The 27,707-nt window shown below is 51.1% G+C and overlaps 1 protein-coding gene across 2 annotated transcripts; it reads right to left on the reverse strand.

Moving 5' to 3' along the window:
- Positions 1–1,977: 1,977 nt before the first annotated feature.
- On the reverse strand, positions 1,978–27,655 carry XPOT (exportin for tRNA). 2 transcript variants are annotated; one of them, XM_061574068.1, is made up of 25 exons: positions 27,595–27,655; positions 27,002–27,116; positions 22,436–22,518; positions 22,074–22,130; positions 21,379–21,448; positions 20,157–20,375; positions 17,668–17,852; positions 16,250–16,418; positions 15,617–15,853; positions 15,160–15,198; positions 14,811–14,873; positions 13,441–13,565; positions 13,008–13,152; positions 12,322–12,441; positions 11,744–11,838; positions 11,124–11,193; positions 10,634–10,872; positions 10,115–10,400; positions 9,222–9,411; positions 8,571–8,687; positions 7,861–7,976; positions 7,558–7,605; positions 6,826–6,897; positions 6,138–6,194; positions 1,978–5,412 (listed from the first exon to the last, which is right to left on the reverse strand). In XM_061574068.1, exons 2-25 carry the CDS (start codon positions 27,074–27,076, stop codon positions 5,386–5,388), a joined length of 2,904 nt encoding a protein of 967 aa, XP_061430052.1. In that variant the 5' UTR covers positions 27,077–27,116; positions 27,595–27,655; the 3' UTR covers positions 1,978–5,385. The 2 variants fall into 2 exon arrangements, with proteins under 2 accessions (XP_061430052.1, XP_061430053.1); XM_061574069.1 differs by having other exon boundaries at positions 27,509–27,595.
- Between the last annotated feature and the right edge of the window lie 52 nt (positions 27,656–27,707).

Genomic DNA, 27,707 nt, shown 5'->3' on the forward strand with positions numbered 1-27,707 from the left:
AAACTTGTGCCCCAGTAGCAATCAAGTAACGCAAATCTGGTCGCACACACCGACCAGATAATTACAAGCCCCAAACTTTCACTTTGAATTGCAAGATAAAAGTGTCTAATCCAGAGAAGAGGTGTCGGGATGCCACGGTGGCGAGACGTAGTGACCTCGTCTGGTGTACTTATCAAGGCCCACCGACTCGTATTCACTGCACACATTGCGGCAAGTTAAATTCTTTTTTATATCTAATTCGAACCAAAACATCATTTTAGTTGTTGACCCCTGGTCTAGCTATTTGCGGGCACGTATACAAAGCAACGTATTCAGACGTTGATTTGCAAGAGCCTGGATGGCGTGATGATGTTGATGTCGGTTGGTAACATCGGTAGGGCATTTGGCATCACTGGTGGTCAAGGCAGTGCGTGTTATTTTTTTGTTTTCCAGAAACGTTCTTTTTATTGGTTTCCGCAATGCACGGTGAACATGGAATGCAAGCACGAGGTGTCCCGTGGGTGGTGTGTCACGTGGTTGTGCACGGGTCACCCGAATGCATCACGATCTTATCGGGGTCGACATGGTAGCAATACATCCAGATTCAAGGGGTGCATTTTTTTTTAAACCCACAAATTAAGAGGACCGTTTTTTAACTCGTATAGCCTCAATGCACAGCTCGGTCTCATTCTGAGAGAGCAGTGGTCACTTAAAAAATACAGCGACTGTGAAATGCACCAGGAGAGACCGCGCCGTTTTTCAAGCATCCGTTCAAACTCCAGGGGGGTTGTGAACAAAAAAGCGTCACGTTGTGGATTGCATTTTAGTTTGAATACCGACACGCGGACATTTAAAAACAAAATATGGAAGCACGCAGCGAACACAACTCGCTCAACCAAACACGCTCGCGTCTTTCCGTCAAGGCTTTTTTGCAGAGTGCATTTGGACAAATCCGCGAGCCGATCGCCAGCTGTTTGCAGCAAGTCCGTCCACTCGGCATGGACATCGGAGGCAGCGACGCACAACCCACACGGTCGTGTCGCAAAGCCTTGTTGCAGGCAAGGGGGGGGCTGCGACGCAATCCTCCCCCTCTACCAGCTGATCTCTGGACTTGTCCGCCCCGGTTCGTTTTACTCAACACCCGGGGGGGAGTGAGGGAGTGGGGGAGACACCGGCTGGGAATTCCGAGTCGTTGGTTGCGCAGCGCATGGAACCACCCCCGTGCCCCTGTGCTCAATTAAACCGCAATGCATCACATTACTTGGACTTTTGCTTCGCCTACAGGTGGCGACAGCAAAAGGCGTGGGGCAACGTTTGAAACGTTACCGACACGCCACCACTGTAGGCAGAGGGGCGTGAGGGCGGCTCAGACACCACAGACGAGAATGGAAGTCTTCGACATCAGCCCATCGCTTCCTCTCTCCCCGGCACCCTCCCAACCCCCCCCAGTCCTTGCACGCCGCTGCCATCTGAAATCGCTCGCTTTTGCCACGTTTTAAATTACGTTAAGTGCCTTTAATCATCAGGCGCTCGGCTCTATAAATAAGATCGCGGGGATGCGCTTGCCAACCTGTAGGTTTTCTCCGACCGTGCATAACACTCACGAATTGACCGAGTCCCTTCGACACAACAACCCAATCTGTGCCGCCGAGATTGCTGCAGAATTGCATTCACACAACCCCACTGGGTGGTCACTCCGAAGTGGGGGCTCGTCTGGGATGTCACCACTGGGGGACAGCCCAACAATCTGCGGTGTCCCAGATCTCCGCGTTCATGGGAAACATTTGGGGTGGAAAGACTTGCCGATCCTGTCGGCTCAGGTTAATAATTGTCTTGCCTGGGGGGGTGGTGTGAAGTGGTTGGGTACGCGGGACAGCGCCACAGACAAGTGGTGGTGCCATGCAGGCGATTTCAAAGCTCTGTGCGCGGGACCCCCCCCCCCCTTGTTCAACCTCCAAACATCTCACGGCCCACCACACACCACGAGTCATTTAAAAATGTTACATTTCCTTTGGCAAGGAGGTTATTATTTTTATTTCCTCACAGACCCCCTGCAGGCCGTACTCGCCGCGTGGATCACCAAGGGTTGCGCAACGGGCGCTCCGATGCATTTGTTGAATGCTCCCTTCTTCACGAAGCGCGTGCAATTGGTAGCAACGCTTGTGCCTTCAACCCCCTCCCTCCCAGCACACAGCTCCGAGCTCCAACCTTGCTGCTTTCGAGCACATTTAAGAGCAGAGATGCTCAGAGTCGTGTTGAATCGCGGCGTCGCCTGTCACGGCGCTTGCTCGATAGTGTGGCGCGTACATTGTGCGCAGAACGAGGTTGGCTTTTGTTTGGCGGTGCAAGCCGAGTGTCAAGGCGACCCTGGCGTGGTCACCGCGTGATGTTTGACCGAGTGAGTCCGAGGATTCTCCGTCTGTGCGGTGACGCCGGGATGCAACTGCGAGCTGGCAGACGCCGCGCACGCGGCTGTCCCTCGGCACAGGTGGGGCCAGAGCGGCGACAGCTGAAGCAGCAGAGACCGGTGACACATCGGGGATCCGCAAGAGTTTTTTTTTGGGTTAAATCGCATAAATGTAAGTCGTTAAACCCGCCACAGCCAATAAGGTTTGTCACGTAAACAAAATGTAACAATTGGTTACAAGTTCAGCACATCGGTGTGTTTGAAAACAGGAAACCCACAACATTTACAAACTCGAGTACGACGTTTCACCGTTAGATACAACCAGCTTCATCAGGCGATGGCCATAATTGATCGTGAAAGACGACACGTTAAACGCCGACATCACTTGGATTGTCGCTTCAAGGGATTTCTCGCATTGAGAGTCGATCTCGCCATGCCCCTGCAGGGTCTATGCCAGTGGTCGGCAATAAAAATGAGAGATTTTTACTCCCCCCCCCCCCCCCCCCCCCCCACGAATTCGGTTAAAAACGACAAATGAACCTTATGGCGGGGTCCCATAAGCCCCCGGCTCTCACATAACTGCTGCGACGTAATTTAATGTCTGTTGAAGGCGAACGATACGGCAATCTATTCATCTCGATGTGCTCGACACGATCCGATAATCAAAGTTTTGTTTCTGCACATTCGCCCTCGCTGTGCTTGGACGACACAACAGAATGGTGGGTCGCAGCGTTTATGTGCGCGGTGGGACGTAGTCGTCAAAAAATTCATTACGATTTTGACTTCCGTTTATTCGGGACCCCGGGGTGCCGCCATAAGGTTCCTATTTCAAGACCCGCAACGCGCCCCAAGTACGGTGGTCCTCTATAAAAGACGTCACTAAGCAATCTCTTAAGAGCCACACGCTGCCGACCCCGGGTTTATGCTCGACCACTTCACACCATTCACCTTCTAATTCACCATCTCACTGGAGGAAACATTTGCAGCCTCCTATTCGTCGATACCCAGAACGCCGAGATGCATTGCTTTTGTCACGTGTATGTGACGCACGCGACGTTGGGTTTTTTTTTCCTTCGAATTATTGAATTGCTGTGACCATCGAGTGTTAATCCGAGACACTGGTTGATACTTTGACGTTATTAAAATACTGAGAGATTAGCAGTGTGTTTTGGGTGCTGGAGTGGTTGTTGTTACAAGCCCATGTATTATGCAACTCGATTCCGAGTTCGTGTCATGCTAGTGAGATCTATGAACTTTGGGACGAAATGTGGTCACTTTTAACACACATCTGCTGCCATACAGATGACATCACTTGCTACCGATGGGAATTGCAGCCTCGAATTGAACTTGGGTCACCTCACCAGGTTCATTGACTTGACGGTTCCACCCCAGGTGGCTCATGAAGTGAATCGTGAGAACCACTTGACGTGGGGGTGAAGATTATTCACTCGTTAGCCATGTCAATAAATCTGGACAACGAAAAGGTTTTGCTACCTTAGGGGTGGGTACCAATATCTGGCCCGACCAGTGAACCAAGCGTGCCGCCCACTGCACCACCCACCCCACAATGGTTTTAGATTTTTATAAAAAGGGGTATAAGGGTTATTCATTGCATGCCACACCCCCTTCCAAATAAATTATATTTAGGGACACAATTTGATGCAAGAAGTTCTTACATCGCGGTAAAAACGGTGACCACGAGTGGCTACAATCACCACACTAGAACCCAATTTACGAACGACCCGCAGATTTTAAATTCAATCTTGACTTAAAGCTTTCGTGACTGCAGGCATTCATATTGTCTGGGTCTTTCGGTAAAGCCACGTAGATATTTTATTGTTCTATCTACGTGATTTTACCCAAAGAATATTTTAAAAACCCTTTTGTTAGAGACCTTGCCACAAAGAGTTTGTCAATAAACATTAGCTACAAAGCTTGCATCGGAAACCCGAAGAATTCACGATGCCGGTTTTTTGTTTTATCGGTTCCGGGTGAGCCCCTTGCAGCCACTGGAGGACTGGAGGACAAATCACCCAGGCGCACAAAACCAAAATAACGAATACACAAACGTACGCATGGAGAGAACTTCTTGCGCACCGCACGTAGACAACCGCGCGACTCAAAAATAAATAGGACAGCCAACCTGGAACAAAAAAAAAACTTGATAGAACCAAAATACATAAACTATATATTTGTATATATATTAAAGATAACCAAATGCTAACCTTATCGGAATGCATTTCAATACTATTGGTGCTAACTTCTGCACAACGGAGACCTTTCCTCCCGTGGGTTATCAAGTTTTCTGACTGCAACTGCTTGGCAACTCCTCAGTGGACGCACCACTCGTGTTGGTTGGTTGGGGGGGGAAGGCGGTGGCGGTGCCGGGGGAGGAATTCCGTCGGCAACCAACCAGGAGGAGTCTCCTGTCGGCAAGCCTTCACAACCACCGGCTCATCCTCGTGTGGTGACGCAAGGCCCCGTGAAGGCTTCGGGCTTTTGCCAAGTGAAGAGGAAACGTGAAATACATCAGCAACGCAAGAGGGGGGGCAGGGTGTGGGGTCAGGGGCAGGTTGACCTTCGAACTGAACGTCGCGGTTGAGAAAAGACCGCTTTGCCCGGCGCGAGCGCACAGAGCCATCCCCGATACGACAATCGATGCGGCCTCATCACGTTTTCCAGTACGACAGTTTGTACATTATTAAAACAATGAACACTAGGGGGTTTCGACCGTTATAATTAGTATTTACAAATATAGTCCGCAAGTAAAACGTTGCTATGCACAGACAAAAATTCTTCCTGCAAAGATCTTGAGATTTTGTTGTTTGTACTACCCCCTTGCCCCCCCTCCCCCCACCCGCCCCGTCCCCCCCCCTTAATAACCCCAACCTCAAACTTTCAATCCTTCTGGCCGTCGTCAATATTCCAGGAAAAGTCCATCCGGTGGTTGACAATCGAGTTCAGCGAAGACTCCGTCGCTCAGCCCAAATCTTCAACTGTCATGACTTGGCACGTTGGAAGAAAGCCTGGAGAGAGGGCAGTGGGGTAACACGCGCACGCACACACACGCACCACGGGTCGATAAGCTGTGACCGGAGATGATAAGACAGATTTGAGATTCACATTTGCCTTTGTGGGCTGGGTTAGGCCGCAGAATTGTCCCGACTGGAATTTGCGTCGTTAGGAAACCCTTCACCACCACTGCAAAAAGGTGAATCGTCGCCACGGTCAAAATGAGCAAATCGGAGAATAGTGGCTGCGAAAAGCCACTGTGGGTAAGGATTTGTACGCCGCACAAAGGGTGCGTTTGCAAAAATGTAGGCGATTTTAGTGAATCGTCCTAAAAATACGTATTGGGGCGTCACTTTGAAATGATTCGTTAAATCGATCATCACCAGCCATGATCAATCCACTGCTGAAATCAAGGCCCCCCCCCACGCAATGTCGGCCATGGGAGTTTGTCTGATGACCATACTTCACCACACCGGTCAGAGCAAGTTTTCAACCGAGGGTAAGGATCTCAGGGACTGGAGCGGTTCAGACATCACCGAGCCACCGATGTTCCCCGTGGCGAGGAATCAAACTCGGGCCCCCGGTGGTTCACGGCCACGTGCACACAGGGCACCCAACTACGCCACCCGGCACCGACCAGCGTCGTGGAGCATGGTCACACAACCCGCACCGGAATGGGGAGGCCTCCGTCCAGCAATGGATTAAACACGGGGTTTTAAATTAACGATCACTTGCTCACCTTGAGATAGTTTTTGAACACTTTAAGGTCTGCCTGCTCCAGTGCTTGGCAAAACTCCTGTGGGGCGGGGGGGGAGAAGAGGCAGCTGGTTAGAGAACAAGCCTTCACAACTGCACTCCCCACGTGGGCTTTTCATACTCAGGTCATCGTCTCAGCTGACGAGGCCTCGTTGAGCCAACGGCTCTTGGGACGACGACCGCAGCCAGAGACCGCCGGCAGTTACAGGACACTGCTATTACAGTTACACATATATCCAGAGTTACACAGATATCCAGAGTTACATTACTATCAAGATTTACATAGGAGATCCATTGAATTGCATAGATGATCCAGTTACAGACCCATCGAGTTAAGAGATCCATAGTTACATATATATGTATAGTTCCAGAGCTACAAAACCCTTCAATCTTCAAAAAAGATTCCTACTCTCATTAAAAGTAAAATTATAAAATAGTTCTGGTACATTAAATCAAATAAGCAGGCAAGGTCTCCTCCACATATCCAACTATCCACAAAACCCATCGGCCCCACAGCCTTCTGCATCGTTTCAGCTGCACTGATTCCATGCGAGTAAAACTGTCCCGGTTTCGACACACAGCATCTCATCGGCAGTCATTTACGAAATAAATTCTCCAGGAGACTTGGGCGGCGGGGGGGGAGAAGGGAGGGCCCCGTCGGGTGCCGTTACCTCGGTGACCTCCGGAGCCATGGACAGGGTGGGGAGGTAGTCGTGCTGCAGGAAGCGAGTCAACTCGGGGCCCTGCACAGAGGAGCAAAGATCACGGGCGCATGAGGAACTTCTTTCGCACAGTACATAGCCAACCGTGATGATGAAATCGTAGATGGTTCGAATTCACTCTGCGTGTGGCCATGCGGTCGGACAACATTGTGCGTGTATCACACGCACAATGTGCGTGTACCACACGCACTACTCGGCAGGGCAAGCCCATCTCCCCGTGCAGTTTCACTTCGCGAGCCCCTTTTGAGCACATCTCCTCCTGCTGCGTGGAGCGAGGGAATCCGACACCAGCCCACACGTGCGGTGCGCGCATGGGTAAGAGAATGGCGCACACCAACTATAAACGTTTTTATGTTACCAGGTAAGGCCCACTGAGCTATATAGAAGCAACCTGGCCATAAATGATAGCTCACAGTGGCTTATCATATGAACATTTATAGCAGCAAAATCCTCCATGCATGTTGTTTCTAAATGTGGAGGGAAAAACCGGAGGACCCAGAGAAAAATCCACGCGACCACGGGGAGAACAAGCAAACTTCAAACATACGCGCATCAAGGACAGAATCAAACCCACAACCTCCTGTAGACCAGGTGAGGTAGTTAACATCGCCACCGTGGTGCCCATCACGCGGCGAGACAGACAAGCGCAGTCAGTGTGGGAGATGTCTCAACTCCACTTACTCGTTTCTGAAGAATTATCTTCAGAGTGGAGGCGCACTCCGCAAGAGCCTGTGCACGGATACAAACAGAAACAAATTCCAACGTTTAAACGCCAGCAACTGCACCCCGGACTTTACTCGCTATACCAGTTGGTTACAGGCAAGGCGATTTTAAATTTTGCCATAGGGATAGGTGATTTGCTTTGTAGGGCGAGGTGATTTTGTCAATAGCAAGGCGATTTGGTAATAGCGTGAGGCGATCTGGAGGTAGTTCGGCAATTTTGTCAATGGTGAGGTTTGGTCATAAGCTCCGATGACGACGTACCAATATGGTCTGAGCGTCCATCAGATCGAAGGTGGGCTTGAGTGGTGCCATGAAGCACGCTGGGACGATGCTCTTGTACATGAAGTCCCCGAAGCCAGGCAAGCCGTCTTTGCCGCCTGCGTGATGTCAACGGGCAGACGCACCACGCAGACGCAGACGCACCACGCAGACGCACCACGCAGACGTTGCCATCTTCCACTCCACCGGCCAAACAGGACACGCGGGACTCAGCAGATAAACTTCCAGAAGTCAACTCGTTCTGCAGCTCGCCACGTTTGCAATACCGCTCACCACACAACCCATTGTACAACACAGCAGGCAGTTCACAACACTACAACTAAACTATTTTTATTTTAACAGGTAAGGCCCACTGAGCTATGTAGCTCTTTTTCAGAAGCTGCCTGGCCACAAATGATAGCTCAACGAAGTGGCTCATCGTGTGGAAATTCACAGCAGTCAAATACTCTAAATGCACATCGATTCTAAATGTGGAGGGGAAAAACCAAAGGACCCGGAGAAAAATCCACACGGCCACGGCGAGAGAGAACACGCAAACTCCGAATATACAGCAGGCGTCAGGGTCGGGATCGAACCCGCGGCACAACAAGCAGGCTGCTCACCGCGGCACAACAAGCAGGCTGCTCACCGCGGCACAACAAGCAGGCTGCTCACCGCACACAAGGTAACTCACCGCACACAAGCTAACTCACCCCACAGCTCAACGAGCTTCGAGAGGATGTTGAAGCAGATCTTTTGGGCGACGGGATCGGGAAATTCCACGGCGCCCTGGATGACCGTGACGAGCACCTGCTCCATCTGAGCCGATCCTGCGAGGATGGACGGAGCGGAGAACGAAACTCTTGGCTCGCATCGCGGGGTCCAGCGACGCGCTGTTCGACGGACGACGACGCGATTGCGCAATGCGGGTTTCATCTTAAACGACTGCAACCGATCCATTCCCGCTTTACAAGGGTTCAACGGTAGCATAGTCATCTGCCCATCGATGGCATAAACGACGACACCAGACGAAGGTTGGGGTGGGATTAACGACATTACCGTTGTCGCCCACCCTGGGCGAGTCAGCGCAGCGCTCCTCCGCACACCTCTAGCCAATTAATTCTCACAGCTTGAAGATTCTGCGAAAAGCGATCGAAAATCACCCACACCTGGGACTACGATGTTATCGGCAACCCGGCTGAAAGCGTCAACTCGCGACGCCCGAGAACCCCGGTTTAACAACACCGCATTGAAGGGCAGCCTCTCGGCTCGGCGCCTCCCACCCCCCCGGCCACGCGGCCAGCCCCGGTCGAACGGCTCGTGGGGCCCCCAGCAGCGGCGTCGGAGCCGCGAGCTCGTCGCACCTTGGCTGGAGATGACGTCGGCCACGCCGCTGCTCACGATGCAGTAGATGAACTGGAAGTAGTTGCGGCGCAGCGCCTGGCGGTCCAGCGCCGCCGACTGGTCGTTCTCCTCGGCGGGCCGCGCCAGCACCTCGAACACCGTCGTCACAAGCGGCACAAACACCTGCTGCAGGAACGAAACTATCTGGGCCTGTGGGCGGAGAGGGGGAAGAGATGGAGTGGTGCGTTTAAGTACGTCTGTTGTAGGCTCGTCGGCCACACGTGGTTTAGCTGTACAGGTCAATGTTGTACTGTGCTATGCTCCCAACAGCCATGCTGCCCGCCTTCACCAACGCGTGATAACCAGCGTGGCGCAGTACGGTCAAACAACTTGTTACAAACATCGAGCAGTGAATTGGGCAAAGGGCTGTGTGCAGGTTTTTTTGGGTTAGATCGCGTAAATGTGTCGTTAAACCCACCACCCGACACAGCCAACTGGTAAGGTTTGTCACGTAAACAGAATGTGCCAATTCGTCACTAGTACAGCACTAACCGGTGTGTTGGAGAGCCAAGCCACAACATTTACAACCCGAGTACAACGTTTCGCCAGTAATTACAACCAGCTTCATCAGGCCAGATTTGTGCGCTTGTCCACTCCAGTACGGTGTGGAATAAGTCTATAAATTGTCTCGGCTATGCCAACGGCCGCTGCTACCGATTCACCGCAAGCAGATTGAGCTTGCAGTGACGATCCGAGTCGACGCAAGTCTAGCAGCGGGACGAGCTCCTAGACGTTGCATGCCACCCACTGCTGGATGAGGCAGCTGTACAACGTGGCTTTCACGAGTAGACTCTCCGCCGCCCTAGCCCGCCACAACACCAGCCCACCGCCGTCCGGCACAAACTCGCCGCACCTTGAACTTGCCGATGACCTGGTTGAGGAGCGGGATGAGCTCCTGGATGTCGCGCGGCTCGCAGTCGCGCAGCGAAGCCTGCAGCGCCTCGGGAAGGAAGGGCAGCACCTCCTCCTCCAGGCACACGACCATGCGGTGCAGGTAGGTGCGCACGGCGCCGCGCAGAGCCTCGCGCTGCACGGGGCAGCCGAGCGCCGGCAGGAAGAGCCGCAGGCACTGCAGGTAGACGTCGGCGCAGCCGCACTGGCGCACTGTCTGCTTGCTGCTGAACGCCTTGCTCGTGCGGCTGTCAGGACGAGGAGACGATGATGGACGGGTGGCGGGGGGTGGAGAAGGGCGGAGATAACGAGAGACAAGGGGGAGGTTCATTCAGGGAGATCAACACATAAGTTGCGGTTAACAATCTCATAAATGATAGGGCGCCTTCACTCAAGGTACTTAACGTAAAAAACCAGTGACAATAGAATGATTTAATGGTACGGGGGGTGCAACGGTTGGTGGGGGGGGAGGGCGCATCACCTGACAAAGCCGACCGCGTGGCTAAGGCAGTCGGCGATGGCCACCTGGCGCTCCTGGTCGGGCTCGTGCAGCAGCTTGGCGAGCAGGCCCGGGAAGGCCTGGGTCAGCGGCAGCAGCAGGTTCCCCATGAGCAGCGCCTTGCGCTCTGCCGGCGTCTCGCTGCTCACGATCAGGGCGCCCGCCATCTCGTAGATGAACAGCTGATCCTCGCTGCTCAGCAGCCCGTGCAGACCGTTCTCCTGGGCGGGCAGCGGGAGGGCGCGACAGACGGCAGGGTATGGACACACGGGCCGGCAAAGGGCGTCCCTTGAAAGAGACTTCCAGTATTGGTTGATAGTTCCAGGATGGCTCCCATAGGCCGATGGGACTATGGATATTATTCCGCTGATTAGAGAGGGGTTTGTATTGTTGTGAAGTTACCCCACCACCCACTGCTGCGGTGTCCCCGCTCTTAAAAATGCGAAGCAGCAACACGGAGGCGGACACATACCCTTGGCGTGAGGGTGAGGAGGTCCTGCACACGAGTCAAGATCTCCTCCATGAATGGGAAGATGTGCTTGCTGCGAACACAAGGGATGGGACACAACCCAAATCAATAATCCTGCCAACAACAACAACCAGAAACGAGCAACTAAAACCATGCGTACGCGTGGATTACGTCACGCTTGCCTCCCAAACGTGCCGCATTCGTCTTGCGGGTGGGGAATTCGTGATAAAGACGTCGCGTTTAGAGCCGTGCGACGGGATGACGTTGAGCGGCGCTTGGCGAGCGACGTTCGATTACGTCACAAGTAACGGACGATGGAAATAAACCGCTACAACGGTCCTCGCCTCGGTAATTTAACATGCTTTAGGTACCGAGTCATCAAAAACCGTTTCTATTCGTGGCATTCCTACAGCACAAAAGGCAAAAAAGTTGCCGTGGTCACAGCTTTTAAGAACACTTCCATCTCGGGCCGACGGAGTCGAGAGACAAATCGCGGAGCAGCTCGCGGCAACGAGGTCCACTCAGACGGCGCCCGGACGCCGCAAACGTGCGGGGGGGGGAGGGGGCCGCCGCCCCTTGGACGTCACCAACCGGGAACGCCGCGGTGCCACGCGGGGCCTCACCTGAGCACCTTGACGAAGCGCGAGAGCAGGTAGGAGCAGCGGCTGCGCACCTTCAGGCTGCCGTGCCGGAGACCCCGACCGTCAAGGAACGCCATCTGTGTGGGAAGGGGGGGACGTCGTCGCTTTTTATACGCAAGTAGAACTTCTTTCGCACCGCACGTAGCCAACCAGTGCTAAAAATCGGGAGGGTGCGCTTTGCAGGGCAATGCGCACGCAACGTCGCGTTTAAAAAAACGACACCCAAAAAGACAAAGATCCCCCTCCACCGTATAGCCTTAGCAGACTGTTGGGGCAAGTGCTGTTAGCGAGCACCTATGAAGGCCGGCATGGCACACGAGGGGGTGGGTGGCCAGCATCACGCCCGGCCACCTTTGTCTCCCCAAGTGGCGATGTTTATACACCGCACGAAGTACTCATTCGAGGCTGAATTGACCTGGGGGAGGCCCAGGACCGGTTCAGATAATCGTCGCCGGCGTTGGCCGCGAGTGGGAATCAAACTCGTGCCACCGGGTCTGTAGCGCAGCACATGAACAAGTACACCACCGCTCCCGCACGCACACAGCCACACAGGTTCTTACCAGAACCTCGGGAATGTGCTGCGGCTCCAAGGAGAAGAACTTGTCGTAGCGGACCACCGTCTCGAAGAACTGCAGGGTGACGGCCGGGTGCGCGTAGTGACTCACTCCCGACGTGACCATCTGCAAGGGGGGAGGTGGGGTACGCCGGCAAATCAGTTCCCGTCGGTCACCGCAACAGGAAAACCCCCAAGACAGCAACCGATGCCTACCGGCTGTAGAGAACCGTTCTAGCGTTGTCGTGTTGTTTTTATTTTGCCCGTTTGCCTAGGAAAGCCTCGCCGAGTCTCGAGACTCTTTTACACGAGGGCTCCTTGCCCAGGTTTTCGCAATAGGAGGTCGATGTTGTTGTTGCCGTGTGTAATCCCATTTCAGTAAATTTGCAGGTATTTTTTCTGTATTGGGATGTTTGGGCCAATATTCGATTTTTTGGGGGAGAACGTACAAACTCTACGCAGAACGGTACGCCCATGTCGGCAATCAAACCCAGCGCCCTTGTTGTAGAACACTTGTGCAACACACGGGTGTTTAGCTACAACCACTGCGCCAACCCTGCCACCCCCTGCTCGTAAAACAACAACAACTCGCCCGTAGCGAGGAGATGGGCACAGGGGGGGCCACCGCCAGGGGGCTCGGGTTCCTATTGGGCTCGCGTGGTGGCCGCGAGCGCCAGCGGACAGGGGACGTACGATGCGCATCATCTCCTGCATTGCCGAGGCCTTGGCCGGGTCCCCCGAGAAGTGGACGCCCTGCGACACGGGGATCGCCTCGCCCAGCATGTAGAGCAGCCGCAGGGCCACCTCCACCTCCAGGAACTTGGCCTCCTTCCAGTTCCTGTCCACGCCAAAAAAAACGAGACCAACGAGACATGAGGAGGGCACCGGCAAATTCCACCCCCACCACCCCCCCAACCCAGCGCAGCCCTCCCGACAGATATGCCATCTGGGGTACAGATGGCAGGCCCATGGGTACAGAATCTGGTGGCCGAGACTACGAGTAAGATCGCCGCTAGGAGACGGAACGACGAATATCGTTTCACGAGCAGAGGGGCCAAACGGACCGCCGCATCGCGAGACCGGCGGGAAGACACGGCTAGATCGGTGGCACGGTCGGTGCGCTTACTGCAGGGTGGCGGTGACCACGCGGTGCACGGTGATCACAAGCAGCTCCGGTGCCACCTGCGCCAGCTTGTCCAGCAAGAGCTTGAGCTGCTTGCGGTACTCCATGAACATGGCCTCCTCCTCTCCCTGCGCCACCACAGGTCACACACGCCACACGATACAGGAGGCCGTGGGTTCGCTCCCAACCCTGACGGCTGCTGTTTATTTGAAGTTTGCGTGTTCTCCCCGTGGTCGAGCGGATTTTTTTCCGGGGCCTCCGGTTTTTCCCCCCTCCACACTTAGAAACATGCGTTTAGAGTATTTCGTTGCTATCAATGTCCACGTAACAAACCACTTTGTTGCTATCATGTGTGGACAGGTCACTTCTGAAAAAACCTATAGAGCTCAGCGGGCCTGACCTGATAAAATAAAAAGTTAGTTTAGTGAACCGTGCTAGCACCGAGGCCTCGAATTGACCAAGTTGTTTTGGTGGTGTTGCTGCTGCTGCTGCATTGGCAGTGGTGCACAACGCACAATTAACAAAGAACCTGACATGTCAATAATACTGCCTTCAAGTGGGAAAAAATGTCTATGCTTGCTTATGGCAATGTTCAGGAGTGAAATAACAATGTCGAGGTCTGCTGGTCACAAGAGGCCTACAAGAGTGTGCAGTTTTGCCGTTCCTACTCCGTTGAAGGAGCGCCCACACTACAGTGGGTTGTACTGTATGGTCCATAGTTTGGCTTGCATGGCCGCAAACCGCACGAATGCGGCTTGCCTTGAGATGTGCGCATCAGCACGGCGATGTTCTGATGCACCAGTGTCGTGGAATATCTACAAAGGGCCATAGCACGGAACGTCACCTATTCTACAATCTCATTTTAAGGCAAAGGTGTTCTTTTACAAATGTGTTCCTCCAGGTGAGGGCCCACTGATACCACAGTTAGCAGGGAATGAAGGAAGAAATGGAATGGAAGTTGCGCGCTAGTGCGTAGAGCAGTGTTCTTCGTTGCAAAGCCCGCGGGGGCCACTGGCGGCCCCTGACGTGCGGCCCCCGACAACACACAATGTGAACCCCCCCCCCCCATCATCGTGCTGCTGTCAAACCCCAATGGTTTCAAACGTGTGGCAGCCCTCGCACTGATGACGTCTTATCGGCGAAAGTGTCCCCCCCCTCCTCCTCTGAAAATTAGTGAAGAACACCGCTGTAGAGGTTCACTGCTCGTGCAGCATGGCCAACACAGACCCAGGCCCTGGTGCCGATTCCGTGCCAGAACAGGGGCTTCCCCTGGGCCATGAATAGCAAGCCATGAAGTCAACCTGGGTGTTCAACCGCTGCACTCTCTGGAGGTACCACAAACAACCACAGAGCAAACGACCCCGCCCCCGTACCTCATTCTCGAAGTTGAACTCTTCGTCGTATGCGAGCTTCTTTATGATGGCCATGAGGATTGCCTACGGGAATAAAAACAAAAGCTCAAAGCTTAGACACAAAACTGCCAGACCCAGGGTCAACTACATCTACAATTACAGCAAATTATTTGGCGAGGCTGCTGCTGTGTTGGCAGTTTGCGTACAAGCACAGCTAACAAATAACTAGCACTCACCAACAACACACTGTGGCCTTTTCATTCAAATCACACAACCGCAACTGTGATTGACTGATGGTCCGAAATCCGATAATATGCAACAGTCCAGCCGACAAAACGCAAAACCGTGTTCAAAATGCACGCACACTTACCTCTACGTTTGCCCTCTGCTGGTCTGACAATGACGGAAGCTGCAAATGTAAGTAACATGTAGAAGAAATTAGAAAGCGCACGGAATGTTGCGCTATTTAACTTTAACATTCGTGGTGGCTGAAGGATACCTACTCGCTCACGTGTTGGTAGAGGGGCAAGTACACAGTTTAAAACTAGAATTAAAGTTTAAAACGGCTTAAAAACGAGAGTTCTGCAGATACGCGATGCAATCAATCCACTGCTTGATGACACAAATGCCGTGCTGGTCACAGGATTTGTTTGACCGTACATTACCATGCTACCCCAGTGTTGGCCGATTGCAGTGGGGGTGGCCGGATGGTCCGGTTACAGGGTGCAGAGTCTATCGCGTGTTAACCATTGCACAACTAGCTGCACCGCTGCACCATTAACCACTGCACCCGTTCGTACAACCAGTAGGTGGCAGAGTCGCGGCACCTGCTTGACAGCGTGCAGGTAGTCGTAGCAGAAGGTGGTGACGTTGAGAGAGATGTCGTCGTCTTCGTGCGCCAGCAGCTCCAGCACGACGGGCACCTTGCTCTCGGCGCCGCTAAGCGCCCGCTCAGAGTTGGCGACGTCCCCGCTCTTCGCCAGCTTGCCGGCGCTCTGCAGCAGGCTCTGCCCCATGCCATTGAGCAGCTTAGAGAAGCGCGCCAGGAAGTCCACATCGTCATCCTGCAAAACAAAGAGAGGGACAAGCGAGCTGCTCGTGAGACGGACGGGAGCGATTATTTTTACACTAGGTAGGTAAGGCCCACTGAGCTGTGTGACCTGGCCAGATGATAGCTCAACGCAGTGACTTATGATGACGTCACGACACACCGCACCAGGTACTCATTTGAGGCCGAGTCGACCTAGTGGAGGGCCCTGGACCGGTTCAGATAATCATCACTGGTGTTGTCCGTGAGCGGGAATCGAACTCGGGCCGCCAGGTTCATAGCGCAGCGCGCCAACCGCTACACTACCGCTCACCACACGCACGCACACACACCACACACGTTCTTCGCAAGTGCTCCAAATGTCTCCTGCCGACGCCGCCACTCCGGGTGCGGAGGGGTGGGAGCCACGGACCTGCTTGAGGTTGAAGAAGCCGGCGGCCTGCAGCACCTGGCTGAGCAGCTCCACCAGTTTGGTCTTGTCCACGGGGTCCATGCCCTTGCCGACGATCTCGAAGAGGCAGTCGCACGCCGACTCGCGCAGCATGTCCACCGACAGGTGGCTCAGCAGCAGCCCCACGAACCTGCGACGGGCGGCCAACCCCGCACAAGACACAGACACCCCCCGTGTAGCCTTAACAGACTGTAGGGGCAAGTGCTGTTAGCGAGCACCTATGAAGGCCGGCACGGCACACGAGGGGGTGGGTGGCCAGCACCACGGCCGGCCACCTTTCTCTCCCGAGTGGCGATGTTAACACATCCTCAAATAAGTACCTGGTGCGGTGAGTCAACCTAGGGGATACCCAAGACTGGTTTAAATAATCGTCACTGGTGTTGGCTGTGAGCAGGAATTGAACCCAGGTTTCCAGGTTCGTAGCGCAGCGCACGAACTGGTACACGACCGCTCCCCGCACACACACACACCCACCCACGATAACACAAGAGCGTGCCAGCGTCACCCCGAGCCGAGTTTGAGGTCTCTGCGACTCGACTACCATTGGGTTTTAGAAGTGAATTTTGTCAGATCTATTTGAATGTTTGCGTGGTTTGATTTGATTTCTTTCTGTAACGATTCCTTTTGCACCGATTTCTATTTGCTCGTTTTTCCTGCGTTTTATTTAACTTCATTGTTCTACTGTGCTTTGATGCTATTTGGCTTCTGTCATTTTAGTGAACCGGGCCACTTGCAAATGAAACTCTCCTTGTCGAGTTCTCACCTGCGTTTAAAAACAAAAAGTGAAATTTCAACCCGCAAAATTGATTAAAATTGTAAATGTGGGATGAATGAATAAAATACTGTAACTGGTATTGGCTAAGTATGCCAAAGGTGAAAATTACCTGCAAATTACTCAATTGAGATCACGCAGAGCAGCAGCAACATCATTACCCCAATGTGAAACCTGAGCAGGACCCTCCTAAAAATTGGCCTCGAGACTCGACAAATCAATAGATGAACCACAATACCTTGCTGATCTCGTCAAGGAGCTTAAACCACCACACCAATTACAATCACCGAGCAACAGCGGCTTTTCGGCTAACCATCGAACAAAGACAGTCGCCGCATCGCACGCTTTCAGATATGCTTTCGTGGCCGTATGGAACGCTCTTCCTTCCGATATGAGAAAGTCGCTGGAGCTATGCACTTTTTAAAATCTAAGATTAAAAACTAATTTCTTCAGAACTGCTTTTTGCGTTTAGTTTGTAGTCTTTCCTCCAACACCTCTCCCGATTGGCACGTTCGGCCACGTACCGTGCGAAAGAAGTTCTACATCTGTACAACGCAGAAGCCTAGCAGGCTACGAGGTAGTCCAGGCAGAAGAGGCGTGTGCGCACCTGTCGTTGGCGATGAGGTTGATGTCGATCCAGGAGACGTAGGCTCCGATGACGTCCAGGCACAGGCAGGTGAGCTCGGCGTTGCTGCACTGGTAGGTGTGCAGGATCTGGTACCACGACTCCACCAGGTCGGGCACGCAGTGCTCACGCATGTGGTCCTTGATAAGGATGTTGCGTCGCGCTTCCTGCCGCCAACACGCGATTTCACGCGACGCGTTACACGGAGAGGCACGCACACACCCACGAAGAGTGAGGACCCACGTGTTTAATCACCAGCCCATTCCGCTAATTTCTGAACTCTTTAGAACTGCTCATTGTGTTTCGTTGGTTCTCCTTCCCGCTCCCGCCCCCCCGCACCTCCGATGAGAACGGTTGGCTACGTAACGTGCGAAAGAAGTTCAACATACACACAGAACACATCCGGGTTTAATGTAATCATTAAAACCGTAAAGAAAAGTAACGACATAAAATAATGACTTGTTAATTGGGCGATGTTTGGAGCAATGGCCCTTCTTCATATCATTGCACATTGGTGCCACGGCGGCGGACTACGAGGAAGTCATTTGGCTTTGAGGGGATGATGGCTAATGGTCAAGAATAATAACGCGAGTGGTAGCCAAGGAACAACACGCGTCGGTGTTGATGTCCACAGGAGGAGACGGAGCACTGGATCGAGTTGCCGTGTGTAGGTGCTGGGCGGATGGACGTATGTAGAACTTATTTTGGACCGTACGTAGCCAACCGCGCGAAATCAGAGGTGCGAGGGAAGGATAACAAACTAAACACAAAAATCTAGTTTGAAAAAAATTAATTTTCAATCCAGATTTCAAAGTCCATAGCTCCAATGGCTTCCTAATAATGGTCACATTGCAGGACTGCCAGAAGTTGCAACAAATTTGGAGTAGGCCTTTCATCTAACAGTGGATTGACCATGAGGGGTGATTAGATAACAGTTCAGGTTACAGATTAACCGTGCTTCCAATAAACATGTTTCTAATAAACACATACAGAGCATGCGATTATTACAATACACATGCGGGCTGGTTTAATTATTAACAGCTCGTCACTTAAAAAGGTCAGGAACTCAAGGTCCTCATGATCACAAATATGCTGGCAAGTGACCCGATTAAGCAGCAATAAGAACGTGTCACAGTTTACACGCAAGCTTTCACGACCCATATTATGATTCTTAATTAGTTTATTTCGGGTTAGATCGTCGTGTAAGTAATAAGGTCCACATGAGAGACACGCTTTGTTAACACCCGATGACCCTGGATAGAACCTTCAGCGAATCATCGTGTAAAACGGTCAATGTTTTGCTGGCTCATGTCAACATTCATTCTCCGGTTTGCTGCATGAAGCCAAACAAATCGATTTGCATATTTTTCCAGGCGACAACTTGATTTGATTGGCTCAGGCAGGTAGCAGAGAGTAGTAGTTCAAAAATTAAGTCGACCAACACTAATAGGTATGAATCGACAAATGATAAATACAAGTCTTCATCCTCAATGTACATAGTATGCTTTGTGGCCACATTAACATATGTTTGCTTTGACATGGTTTTATTTTCATTCGGGCAGCCCCTCCCCACAGTCAATACCTAAAATAACTCAAAGGTGACTGTACAAACGAGTGAATTCTGAGAAACTTAATCTGTCTGTCCCAGAATAAGTCTGAGAGTCATACAATTTACTAAGAACCCATCGAGTGCTCATTTTCACTGCAAGGAACCAGGTATTCTTTGATACTGATTATGACCTATGACCTAGATTTTTAAACCGTGCCAGCCTGGTCATAACGGTCCATGGGAACAGTGGAGAGGTGTGTGGCAGTGCCGTTGTGAACCAGCTCCAGGTGAAAACTGCCATGGGCTTGGATGATTCATCAGCAAGGATGCTGCACGATGATTTCCGCACACGTCTTTAGCAAGAAAACCACGGGCAGGTCAGCTCGCTGGGTTAAGTGTGCGGTTTGGACCGAGCGAGGGTTATACGTTCCATTTGGAACCTCTCCCAGCTCGCAATGCACCACCTTGTACCACGGAATGGATCCGGCTGATGATCTCGCAGGACAACTCTTGAGCCACCTCAAGAAGACCAAACACACTTGTGTTTTCACTCTTATGGAGGAGTCCAATCCATCATGACTGCACACAGCGATCACAGATAGGGGACTCTTTGGAACTTCACCGTTGCACGTCTGTTGCAAAACTGGCTTAAATTCAAGGATGGATATTGGACATCTCCCGATGCCCAGTCCTGGGCCTTCCCTAGGTCGGCTTGACCTCAAACGAGTACCTGGTGAGGCGTGTAAACATTGCCGCTGTGGAGACAAAGGGTGTGGTGCTGGCCACCCACCGTGCCGGCCTTCATGAGGTGCTCGCTAACAGCATGTGCTCCAACAGTGTGTTAAGGCTACACGTTGTTGTTGTTTTGGTGGCGGTGATCGTGGTGCAGGCAGCAGGGACAATGATCACCCCCCCCCCGCACCTCGGGCGTGTGCAGGATCTCGCGGTCCACCACCTCGACGTCGATGGCCACCAGGATTCGTAGGTAGAGGTCGACCCCGCCTGGTGCCGAGCCCACCACGGAGAGGACGTCGAAGAAGAACTTGGGCCAGGTGGTCGGATACTCGGAGATGAAGAGCAGCGAGAAGATCTGGGCCGCTTTGTTGCGGACAAACGGCTTCTCTGGCGTGTCGCGCACGGTCTGCGAGGAACAACAAATGCACGGAGGCAGCTTTAGGAGCGCGGAGCTGGGACAAGGAATTCGATTAGAATAAAAGGCCCGACATCGAAATTGCTCGCTCACACAGCTGTTGGTGGTAGGGCCTCCAGGAGAGGGAACTCCTGGATTAATCACTCTTTCATTGCACTTAGGAATTCTGCCCAGATAGAAGCTTTGTTCAATAAACACGTAGGCTTTGGCGACCAATATCATCCAGAAGAGGTTTTTGGGTTAGATCACGTAAATGTATAAATGTGTACAGCAGTTCTACTGCTGTATCTTTCTACCTGATGACGATTGCTTGTGTTTTTATTCTTTATTTTTTCTACCTACCTGACTTTACCAAAAGAACCAAAGAGTATAGATCCCTGCAGTCACGAAAACTTCAAATCAAGATTGTCATTAAAACCCGCCACCACCCAACACAGCCAACTAGTAAGGGTTGTCACGTAAACAGAACGTGCCAATTCGTCACGAGTACAGCACACCGGTGTGTTGGAGAGTTGTGGCTTGGCTCTCCAACACACCGGGGTGCTGTACTAGTGACGAATTGGCACATTCTGTTTACGTGACAACCCTTACACTAGTTGGCTGTGTCGGGTTTTAACGACAGCTTTGTTCAAGTTCGGCATATGTTGTGATCGTTTCACGACAATATCCAATATATATTTTTAAAACCGCTTAATGAGCACACTAAACTTTTAACACATGTATTATAGAACATACAAAAGTGGGCACAGGCAGAACATAAAAACTAGAAGGGATGGATGCCGGTGGTCAGGATGAACAACCTGCGAGCACGTGCACACCGCAGGGATGGAACGATGCAATGGGCTCGTGCGCAGGTGTTCGATGAACCGTTGCATTTGGGTGAGAGACAGCGATAGCTTTGGGAGTCCTTGATCCAGCTGTGGATCAATCGTGGTAGAGGATGACGATGACGCGGACGTCTACAAATTGGGGTCACCCCCGCCAACGCACGCACCTGCGTCTGTAGCCAGGTCATCATGGTGTCCCGAATGAGCTGCCGCTGGGCGCAGAGCAGCACCGGATACCTGCGGTGGCAGACAAGACATTGCAGGGGAGGCTCTCGTTGAAAGGCTCTCAAAGATTACACTATGTAACACCATTTTTGTTCCTGGGTAGGAAGTGGTATTTTCGAATAGCTTATGCCTCAAGTATAGAAAATGGCTATTATTACCCACAAGCTTTCCATAACAGGTTTTTGGGTTAGATGGTGGAAATATAAATGTGTCCTTAAACCTGCCACCACCAGACAAAGCCAATAAATAAGGTTTGTCCTGTAAACAAGAACATGTCAATCCGTTACTAGGACAGCACATCAGTGTGCTGGAGAGTAAACCCACAACATTTACAATCGGAGTACGTTTCGCCAGTAATTACAACCAGCTTCATCAGGCGACAGCCAGAGTTGTGGAGAAATCCTCCTTTTTTGGCCTTAGAGGGATAAATCTGATGTCACACAATGCATCACTACACCCCGTTATCAAAATAAGTCACATTGCGAGGTTTATTTGGGAGAACTTTCACCACCAATTTAAAACAAGCCTTCAATATGCAACCAACACACGATCTGTAAAATACAGGACCTTGTAAAAGTGAAATGCCCGTTTGGTTGGGTGTCAATAAGTCTCGCAGACGTCGTGAGAAGTAATGCACCTGTGCTTGATGTGATGTTCCAGTACTTGAAAACAGAAGAATTTGATGTGGTCATCACTGAGAGGAAACACACACACACAGAGAGTTAGCCGAACCAAAATGTCCTTCATTGTGTCAAATCCTCAAGGAACATTCAAGAACGTGAGATTATTTTTGGTGGCACGTCTGCCTTGTTAACCGTGACAGAAAATTGGCACCAAAGAGAGTCGGACAAACCGACTCTTGTTGCTGTGTTAACGGATTCTGAACCACGGCCAAACTAGGCTGGGAGTGGCACTAGCAGGTGACATCATGGACGTAAACTCCGCACAAGAGAACACTGCAGAGCTTTCCTCTCAGGATTACACGCCGCTTTTAATTACCTGTAGAAACCACGAATGAGGGCATCGGCGCACAGCTGCCAGCCATCTTCGGAGGCTTTCAGCTGTTCAAAGTATGCCAATGCCTACACAAACGCCACAGAAAAAGCCACAGTCATTACACCCAGCGAGCGAATACAATTTAACAAAAATACAATATTTTACTTCTTCCTAGAATGATCCCCACCTCATGTGGAGTCTGCCTTGGTGCTACTCTCTCTCCACCCACTCCCGGCACAGGCTATCAACCGTCACCTCCACTCCACAGGGCCTATGTATCCTGGTTCACCACTCCGATCCACCTCTTTCTAGACCTGCCTCATGTTCTCCACCCTGGTGCTTCCATGCTCATCATCTTTGTCCCAGTGCAAGTACATACGATATGCCCCAAACCATTCGAGTTGACTTTTTTCAGCTTGTCTGTTACTGGTACCACCAACACCTGCCTACTTTCTCACCTGTCGTTTCTGGCCCGGCCTACTCTTGAAAATCCCCGTGATCCATCTCACAATCCTCATGATGAGATAGGAGCTTCCTAAATCCTCAGATTCCTCCAGAATATAAATATAAAACCTGATTCTAAGGTGCACACCATGTGCGCCTCCGTAGTATTTATACTACCAACATTCAGACCCATATTTAAATATAAAAAATGTTGTACGTAACAGTTTTAAATTAAATCAGCCTTTTTTCATGGTTATTCAACGTCTCAAGTTAATCTCACATAAGACAATATATTACAGGCATTGTGCAGGGGGCGAGTGCTGTTAGCGAGCGAGCCCCCATCAAGGTTGGCACGGCACACGAAGGGGTGGGTGGCAAACACCACGCCCGGCCGCCTTTGTCTCCCTAGTGGCTATGTTTACACACCTCACCAGGTACTCATTTGAGGCCGAGTCGACCTAGGGAAGGCACAGGACCGGTTCAGATAATCGTCACTGGTGTTGGCAGTGAGCGGGAATCAAACTCGGGTAGCCTGGTTCGCAGCGCAGCGTGCTAACCGCTACACTACCGTTCTCAATGACACAAACACACACGCACATCTGTAGGAACAAAACAAATTCCATCAGGCTGAAAACAGCTTTTACGCGGCTCACAGTCCTCTGCCTGTGCAAACAATAAATTGCACATTCAGCAATCGTACTCGGGGGCAACCAAAATAAATCAATGGGTCACTAACAATGGAAACTGCCAACAAGAGGTCTCAGCACAACGTAAGCATGGCTCCCAACGGATTTTCACGCAAACAAAAGGAGCCAAAAACTTGTTAAGAATAAAAAAATATTCCGCGTGTGATATCGGCATGCCACAAAATGAACAAACCATTCGGATCTCCCACAGCAGTGCAACCCTTAGTTTGAGAATGGCCCACGGACAGGGCTATCACAAAGCGACCTCTCAGAACTCAACTGGACCTCTGGCCAACAAAGGTGAGTACAGCACTATCACCCACTGTGCTACGAATAAAAAAAGAACCAAAGAGTATGGATGCCTGCAGTCACGAAAGCTTCAAATCAAGATTGAATAAAAGATGTTTAAAGCGCTGGAATTTGTCCAAGCACGAAGAAATGTCATGCGATGTGTTCCAGTCATTGGTGAAGTTGAGACCAACTTACGAGACTTGAAAACCCAAGTGTCAAAACTAAATGGGTATTATACATTTTGTTGTGGCACAACATGAACATCTTGTTGCAATACTGTACTTGGTAACTAACAAGTACTTATTTTCCTCAACCATGAAAAACACTTGGACAACTCAAGACAAGCACACAATGATGAAGTTAATTGTCATTACACTTTACCTACATACAGACGTTACAACCAACATAACATCTGTGACTCACTGAATTAGTGCACAATCCATTAAATTCCGAGTGTAATTTCAACATTCGATCTTTCTTTCCAGGTTCTCAAAATGGCACCAATTAAATAATAATAAAAATGCAAGTGCTCTTCTTAACAGTGCGTGGACTGACATCCAACAAGTCTAGGCTATTCAAACTATACCATGCCTATCTTGTATCTATCATAGCCCAAACATGTATTGTAGCAGTTCGAGCAGTGACATTTAGGTTATACAGCAAGCATTTGTATTGACAAGCTAAACCCGTGAGCATGTGTTCAACAGTAAAATGAGCTAGGCATGTGAATATACAACCAGTTTACAAGGAACTTGCTCATGTTAAATCCATTTCTATTCACTTACTGTCCCCTACATTTGCTATTTCTGCATTGCGTCCACCACCTACCCTTGTTGAAAAACCAGTCCAATAAAGCGACCTTCCTTATATAAACAAACACTGTTTCAATGGGGTCTTACCTGGTGTTAACCAAGCTTGTAAATAAGTTTATACTTCATTACAATCATAATGATACACTTTTTATCTATGAAGCTTCACCGAATGTCAAGACTCTTATTTCAGAAGGAACCTACATTATTGGGATGTGGCCAATTACATTATTCATGAGATTGTGGCTTCACATGGGCGGAAACCAGATTACCCGGAACGGATAACCCCGCGAAGCTCCACACAGATGCATCGAAGCTGCCCGATGTACTGCCGTTCATTGGCAACCTCGCAGCCGAGGGGTTTGGGAGTTTAACACATTTCTCTGATCCACCGAGCCTCACGTCCAAACAGCTATATTAAAGGCAGATATCATCACAACAAACTGCCAATGGGGGCCATGAACCCTATTACCGTAAGGGCCCTCAGGATAGGCTTGATCCCTCTGTGCATGTTAGAGGGGTATCTGCCCCCCCCCCGCCACCATAACCATAACCAGCAACGCATTTGCACAACATTTTTACACACTTTTGCTTGAATAACAAATATTAGGGAAATAAAAACCCACACCTCCCACTGCTTTGTCACAAAGCAAATATGTACATTCACATCCGTATTGTTTGTGTCCTGCAAGAGGGCCTCCCAACACTGTGCAGGTTGTGGCAGGTATTTTTACCAAGCCAGCCTATTTTTTTTACCTTACCAGATAAGGACCATCGAGCTATATAGCTCTCGATAGCTCAACGAAGTGGCTTATCATGTGGAAATTTATAACAGCCAAATACTCCAAACCGCATGTGGATTCTAAATGTGGAGGGGAAAAAACGGAGGAACCGGAGAATAATCCAAGCGACCACGGGGAGAACATGCAAACTCCAAATGTTAACACGTCAGGATTGAACCCACGACCTCCTGTATACCAGGCGAAGTAGTTAACACCTCGCCACCGTGGCACCCCAGTCAGTATGGGTTGGTAAAACCAGGCAGCACCGGCATGGGAAGGAAAAGAGGTCCAGTATTGCCCACCACGTAGCCACGCAAGCCCTATGACAAGTGCATGGTGCTCACCCATACAAACACTATCCAGGCTCAACTCTGCTTAGCTTCCGAGATCTAACTAGATCAGGAGAAATATGGGTGGTTTGGTCATAGGCCAAGAATTTAACACCGTTTAATTATACAACAAGGGTGTTTTATAACGGCAAGAGCACACATGAGGTTGGCCACTTCTTGCAGCCATGTGTGAGTCTATTGCATCAGACGCAGGGTGATGGCGGAATGCGTGATGAGCTCAGAGGCACGTTGCAACCAAATTGCACCTCTTATGGACGAACACACAACCTACTGCTCACTCCAATTACAGCCATACGCAACGGTAACGCATCTCTTTCTGGTGTATGCTGTGCGCAAGCGTTGCATCATACTTTGCGCTACGGGCGAATCTCTTTTGAAACGCGTTGCCAATGTTGCTGGGGAATTGAGATGTTGCGATGCACGCGCTCACTGCGCCAGCATACGAGACGGATCAGCCACCCGCACTTGATTAGAGGCCTCTGGAAATATTCTCTTTTCCTGCACAACAAACTATGGACCCCTCTAAAAAGGAGCGATGTCGTTTCACAAGGCAGATTTCGCGAGAAAATTGCCGACCGCGTGTGTCGGAGACCGACCGACGGATTGCTGGATCGCGTGGCTGGGAGACAGCACCGGTTTGCGAGGTTTCCATCCAAATCATGGCCGATTATCAATTTCTTACTTACAAAAATCACTAAACGTGGTCTCATAACGAGTCTTTTTTAAAGTTAATGTTGTGTTTCTTTAACAGAACATGTGTGTGGACATCACGGCGTGGGCAAGTCGCGTAGCGGCTGGCGCAATGCGCTCAGAGGCCGGGAAAATTTCGAGTTCCATTCTCTGTCACGGACCACATCAGTGGCGAGCTATATTGTAATCTGGGCCACCCTCCCCATCAGCTCCCCTGCCCACTTCACCAACTCTTGGCTGACCGACGCGAAGTATGATCAAACAACCATAGACGACTAACACGGCATAGGCCGGGCCGCCATCTAGATTGAAAACTAATTGCTTTACAACTACTGCACTTTCCGTTCAGTTTGATTGCCCTTCCCGTGCTACCGTACGTAGCACGGTTGGCTACGTACGGTGCGCGAGAAGTTCTACATACATACACATCCAACAAAGGATCGACAAAAAGGTTGAGGTACATTCTAAATGATACGATAGAATTGTAGAAGAGGAGAGACGAGACGGCTCCGCTTACCCTGTGCTGCGCGCACGAATCGGCCACGGGCCCCAAACCCCGGAGCGCCTGCTCATCCATCGCAACACTGCCCATTTAACCGCTACGACGAGGTCGGTTGTCGTCTCCGCTGGTCCTGCGACACAAACAACACACGCAACAATGCTCGGCAACTCACACAGCAGCGAAAATTGACCATGTGGGGCCGATTGTTAAGTGCTGTTACTCAAGTCGCTATTGTAATTTCAGCTACCTAAAACGGTCTCTCGAACTGTAATTAACCCCAAGTAGTGATAAATATAAAACGAAAGCAGTAACTATGATCACTCAGCTTTAAAGACGTTAAACCCTCAAAAGCTGGACACCGCGACCACCCGGTGACTTAGGGGGCCTCGCCTGGATTTCAAACCGAGGCCTGAGTGTAGGCCCCTCGGTGACGGGACAGACGCCACCTAACCACGTTGCGTCGGGCGGCATTGACGCGTAAAAACTTCGCGCGTGGTTTTTTTTGTTTAAATCACGGCTTACACATCCACGCCAGCAGACGCCGCGCGCATTCCGTCCGCAGTTAACTTATCACGGCGAGACGAATAGATCGGGGGGAGTTCACTCACGGTTCACGTTAACCACGCGTGGTGGCCGCCATGTTTTAACGCGTGGCCCCCCCTCCCCCCCTCGTGCGCCACCGACACGCTCCGAATTCGGCCACCCGATTGGTCGAGACTTC

The sequence above is a fragment of the Lethenteron reissneri genome, chromosome 54, assembly GCF_015708825.2.
Source record: "Lethenteron reissneri isolate LAM-NWPU_2019-01 chromosome 54, ASM1570882v1, whole genome shotgun sequence".
In the NCBI taxonomy this organism is placed as follows: Eukaryota; Metazoa; Chordata; class Hyperoartia; order Petromyzontiformes; family Petromyzontidae; genus Lethenteron; species Lethenteron reissneri.